At 49.3% G+C, this 5980-nt stretch overlaps 1 protein-coding gene across 1 annotated transcript; it reads left to right on the plus strand.

The window, feature by feature from the left end:
- Nucleotides 1–1626, plus strand: LOC128270646 (uncharacterized). Its single transcript, XM_053008054.1, has one exon. The coding sequence runs from the start codon at nt 1–3 to the stop codon at nt 1624–1626; it is 1626 nt and encodes a 541-aa protein (XP_052864014.1).
- The last annotated feature ends 4354 nt before the right edge of the window (nt 1627–5980 follow it).

Genomic DNA, 5980 nt, shown 5'->3' on the forward strand with positions numbered 1-5980 from the left:
ATGGCGCTCTGGACGTTCGACGAACCGACCCGTACCTGGTATGGACCTCGCCTGACACCGATCTACAACCCGGACGCAAGTCTTGGCCAGGTCCTGAACGATGCGCTGCTCCGGTCCCGGGACAACATCGTGCAGATCGATATGGACACCGGCCGGCGATTGACTTGCGGTGAGTTCCGGTTGCGGATGGTCCGCGCCGTCCAGAACCTAACGTCCGCCGGTCTCAACCCTGGTGACGTCGCGGTGATGGCGAACAACAACAGCGAGAACGTGGCCCCGCTGGCGTGCGCCTTGATCACGCTCGGGGCCCAAGTAAACCCGCTAGCGCCCGGATTCGCCCGCCAGGATATGGTCCACATGATGCGCCTGACGCGCCCTAAGATTATCTTCTGTGACGACGACAACCTGGAGTTGGTGCAGGCCGCGGCGAAGGAAGCGATCCCGGGCCGTGACCCGCCACTGTACGCCGTCGCGAGCAGGCGTGACGTCGCAGGCGTGCACCACGCGGAAGATCTCCTGGTTCGCACCGGACGCGAGGAGCAGTTCCGACCGTGGCAGGTGGAGGACTCCCGGAGGACCACCGCCGTCATCCTGTGCTCGTCCGGGACGACGGGCCCGCCGAAGGGCGTTTGTATGTCGCACGCTCAGCTAATTCGCTCCTTGGGCAGCTTCTTCGTGTCGACACCGCAGATCTCGTTCAACTTCAGCCCACTGTACTGGGCCACGGGTATGTTCACGTTGCTCGGGGCGATTGTGGGAGCTTCCACGCGCCTCGTGACATGCCGTCCGTTCTCGGCCGAGACGTTCTTCGAAGCGGTCGAGCAGTACCGGGCATCCTTCCTGATCCTGGTGCCGGCGTACGCGAGCGAAGTGTTGCGGAGCGAGCGCATCGACCGGGTGGACTTCTCGAGCGTTCGGATGCTGACGCTGGGCGGGAGCTACGTGTCGGACGGGCTGCGCGATCGGTTCGACCGGTACCTCCCGAACGGACGAACCTACAACTCGGTCGGTTCGTCCGAGACCGGCTGGGTGGCGGGTGACGTCATTTCCCCGCGAAAGCGCGGTGCAATCGGTACACCGGCGGCCAACGCGGAACTCCGTATCGTGGACGAGTCTGGCCGGGCGCTGGGCGTCGGCGAGCGTGGTGAGGTGCTGGTGAAGTCCTTCGAGCCCTTCGTCGGGTACTACAACAATCCGGAGGCAACGCGGGCCGTTATTGACGAGAATGGGTTCACGCGGTCCGGTGACGTGGCGTACTTCGATGCGGAGGGCTACCTGTTTCTGGTCGACCGTGCGAAGGACATCTTCAAGTACCGCGGGTTCCACGTGTCCCCAACGGAGCTGGAGGCGATCGTGGACAAGCTGCCGGGTGTCGCGCAGGTGTGCGTCGTCGGTGTACCGGCGGACGCCGACCGAACGACGGAACTGCCGGCGGCTGTCATCGTAAGGAGTCCCGGCTCGGTGCTCAGTGCACAGGACGTGATTGATGCGGTCGAGGTGCAAGTGTCGGACTTTAAGCGGCTACGCGGTGGAGTCCATTTTGTCGATGCGCTCCCGAAAACGCTGAACGGAAAGGTGCTGCGCCGAAGTGTGCTGGAATTGATCCTGAAGGGACAGAAGAGTTAAACACGGAGATTGTGAAAACTCCATAATAGTAGCTCGGTAGTCTAGTGTTAGTTGTTGTGGGTGAATAAAGCACGAAAATCCCCAAAACACTAGGGTGTTCATAAGGTTTTGCGGTTCTATACCAGAGGGCGCTGTTACGAGCCATATTTCCTTTTGTCATATTGGTACACTCTTCATATGAACGTACGTGTGAAGTTTCAAGCATGGTCGAAGCCTTGAAGACCATCCACGTCAAGGACATCCAAAAACAGTAGCAACCAGCAATACAGTAGCAATACACAAATACACTCCGAAACTACTTCGTGTCCAGAAATCGCCCAAAAAGGTGTTAGCATCAGTTTTTGCGGATTACTTGCAAACTGATAAAACAATAAATTTCGATTATTGTTGACCAACTTTTAGACCAACCAAAAACTATTTGAACCAACTGACCCGGTCTGCAGAAGAAAAAACAACCTCTTTCATCTGGGCAATGCACATTGTCACAAGAGCGTATTTTGTAGCTCTTTCAGTTTCTCATTTCAGGGATGAAATTTATAAATTGGAGTCTCCTTAGAACAACTGTATTGATGTTCAGGAAGACTATATAATAAAGTGTATTTCAAATCACCAAAATGTGGTTTTCTTATCGACCATACGAACCTATTGAACAGCCTAGTAGTAGCTCGAGCTAGTCTTGTGGCGTTAGTTCTTGTGGACGAATAAAGCACGAGAATCCCAAAAATAGACTCGACTTCGAAGTCTTCGACCAAATCGACATCCGCTCCGGGGTTGCGATGGATGATGGATTCGCTCACGAAGAGTACACCACCACCGGCCGGCTGCGGTTGTGCGTCACACGGTGCTTCAGGACCACTGCTGGACCTCGGTGGTCCGTTCCCCGCGCCCGGGAGTCGGCAAGAATTGAAGCACGTCCGAAGCACGTCCAGCCAAAAAAAAAACGAACTCCCAAAACCCGAAACCCGTTTTCGGACTAGCGTCCGTCGATCATTACGTACCACCCAGCACCACAATGCTCCAACACCATGCCCCGCGCCAGATCCGGTCTCCAGATTGACCGGTTCGACGGCAACTGGCCGCCCCCAGCGCGGATCGTCGCGGCACAACAGAATCTAATTACTTCCGTGAAATTGAAACAGATGTTCCCGCCGACTGGCGGATGAGCCGGTCTGTGTGTGTGTGTGTGTGGTACTATGATTGACCGATTGATAGTGAATGTGTGCGAGTGTGTGTATGTTCGTGAGTAGAACGGTGGAGCTTCAGCTTAGCGGCCATTTCCACCCAGGATGCTGTGTTTAATGCGAGAGAGAGAGAGAGAAGCGACGAACTCACGTGGGGGGCGCAGCGGACCACTCTCGGTGCGATCTACGTTCCGATGCGTTCTAGCAATAGTACCACCCCTTGCCAGATACACCCCCACCCCACCCCCGCGGCAAAATAGAGGAAAAAAGGAACAGAAAATCATCACATCTTACGGTTCGAAATCAAAAGCAAACAGGCCGCCGACAACTGCCGCCTCCCGGAAGAGGCCCGACCGGGTCCAATGTTGCGGCTTTCGCCAAAAAGCAGAACGAGGGGGGAGCTACCATTTGCGCTACAATTCGCAAACCAGCGCCATCGAAAGCCCGGGCCTAGATGGAGTAGCTTCCAATTAACCTTGGGCAACCTCATACACGGGCCAAAGGTTAGCCGATGGCCGCTGCCGAAGCTGCGTGCGTTACTGGATCGATGGCGGCTCCGAATTGTAGCCATCTTCGAAGTGAATTTAGATCAACAATCCATGGCGACTTGAGGGGGGTTCCCCATCAAACACTGCGAAGGTTCTAGAGTTTCGGAGACCTTTTGGAAACTTAGTGTAACGCTCTTTAAGTCACAGACTCGGTGCTCGGTGCTTGTCCGATGTCCGATGCGTTAGAGTGTCAGAGCCACGGGAACGTGCTCTCGGTTGCGAATCCGTCGGCGGCCACATTCCCGGAACACATTTAAATATAATGGCATGGGGGAGAACGGAACTGCCGAGATCGAGCCGAGATGTTCGTGATCGAGCAGGGAACATTCCCGTATTCCCGCACCCCACTCGCACCCGGTGGAAAGCCACACCGTTTCGTCGTGACAATCGGCTATGAGTGGGAAAAATTCTCACAATCGTCGGGACGGGACTCGTGGCCGAGGCGAACTTCGAGCGGGAATGTGGTGAGGCTATAATTGCGACAAATTTCTCCCACCAGCACAGTATTCGCTGGACAATTAGACACCCATTCGCAGCGCAGCGATTGACCTGTGGGGCCCTGTTGTCGCATCATGCACAGCGTCGCACGGGATGATGAAAAGTTCTAAGCGGTTTCTTGATCCGAAGGCAATGTTTGGTCGAACAATTTGAGTTTGTTCGAATATTGAACAGTTCGAGTTCTAATGATATGGGTAAGGCTGAGATCTATTGATACTGGTGTAAATTGTATGGGTGACCTGCACCAAATTTGTTATACTTATGTTATTGTTGTGTTATAATAAAGACATTGAGCCCAGGGCTTCATTCGTCGCTTACCTTGCGGTAATTCGGGGGAAATTCAGTAGTTTATGCGCTTGGTTTGGATGGTTAGAGAAGACTTGTGATATGTCTTGGTCTATTTTACAGATTGATCATTCTGAGGAGTAGCCTAGTATGTCCTATATTCTCATCCGAGATAGGACTTTTTAATGTTGGCTGGAGGTGTTGTACGTCCAGAGAAGGTTGGAAGTTTTCATATATCTGAGGGAGCGGTGGCTTTTATTTCATTCACGTTGCCATTGATTGGCAATGGTTTCGGAGGTTTGCTAGACTTAAGATTGTCTACTTGGCAAAACAAGCCATTTATACTAGGTTGTATACTAAGTTTTGACGTTCGATACCATAGGGCGCTTCTATGAGCATAATTTGTTTGTGTCATAGTGATACATTCTTCATATGAACGTATGTGAAGTTAAATTTAAATCGGTCACTAAATTTCTTTTACAAGCCATTTAGAATCGACATGTCACAGTATTTTTTACAGCTGTTATGACGTCATCATTTGATGAAAAACGCTTTCCGCGCACGATTTTTGTTTTATTTGAAAACAGATGGATGTCGCCAGGGTTTAAATCAAGTGATTTTTGCCATTTTCAAAATGCTCTAGTGACAGCATGCATAGCCCTGATGAAGTCTTTGTTGTTGCATTGCCCTGATGAAGGATGTTTTTCTTCTGCAAATCGGGTCATTTGTTACTAATTTTCTCTTTCAGTTGGTCTGAAAGGTTACAAAGTAATCCGCTAAGGCAAGTAATTCGCATCCCAATAAGCTAATGCTAACACCTTTTTTTTTGATTTCTGGACACGAAATCGTTTTGGACCCGAAGAATAAGGTTCACACCACTCTTTAGCTTCTTGGATTCAGGATCATAGTGATAGACCCAAGCCTCATCCCTAGTGATGATTCAATGCACAAAATCCACTTTATCCTATCGAAAAAGCCTTAAGTGTTGCCGATAAAGTTGCATTCGAATGTGTTCTTTTCCATTTTCAGCAAATGCGGCATCCATTTTGCAAACAGCCTTCTCAAATCCAATACTACAGTCACAATATTGGTTATACTCTTTAAGGAGTTGGCTAGGCCTAAATCTCTAAATCTCTTTTAGTGATTCAACGATTTTCCAAAACGATATTCTATATTTTTTGTACGATTTCAGTTGTTGTGCCTGTTTCTTAACGTTTTTGACATGGATTTGACAGTGCCCTATGGTATGGAACGTCAAAACTTAGTATACAACCTAGTATATGTGTTTAGTGTTCTCCACAGTACAGTAGAACAAGCCAAGCTCTGCCTAATTGTGATCGAATGGTGAAATGTCTTTACATTACGCTAAACGCAATTAAATACATTTACAAAGAAAAATCCCGCAAATGTGTGGTTTCTATTTCTTTAACAAATAGAGTTTTTATATTTTTTACAATGTAACTATTAAAATTGATTATATTGAAGGTCTTCAGCGGTTCTTTTGCGTTATCAATTTGTTTTGAGAGCTTCTGAGATTATAACAGTATGTCATTCCAACTTAAAAAAGAATAAATTTGGTACGCGATGTAGGAGTTTGTCGGTATAGGAGTTTGTGTCCTGATAAACTTTCTGTTTAGACTATACGTGATATTTGTTCTTTCGTTTGTAAAAAAACTGTATATGAATAAAAATATAAAATATACTTGTAATTTCTGTCCGTTATAACGAATACTTCATTTTCAGTCGTTTATTATCCACAGCCGCATCGTTGATGATGAGCCAACGAGAAAGCGATATGGTCAAGTAGCTTCTCTCGGGCGTGATAGTTGGTATCACACCGGG

This window comes from Anopheles cruzii, chromosome 3 (assembly GCF_943734635.1).
Source record: "Anopheles cruzii chromosome 3, idAnoCruzAS_RS32_06, whole genome shotgun sequence".
Classification (NCBI taxonomy): domain Eukaryota; kingdom Metazoa; phylum Arthropoda; class Insecta; order Diptera; family Culicidae; genus Anopheles; species Anopheles cruzii.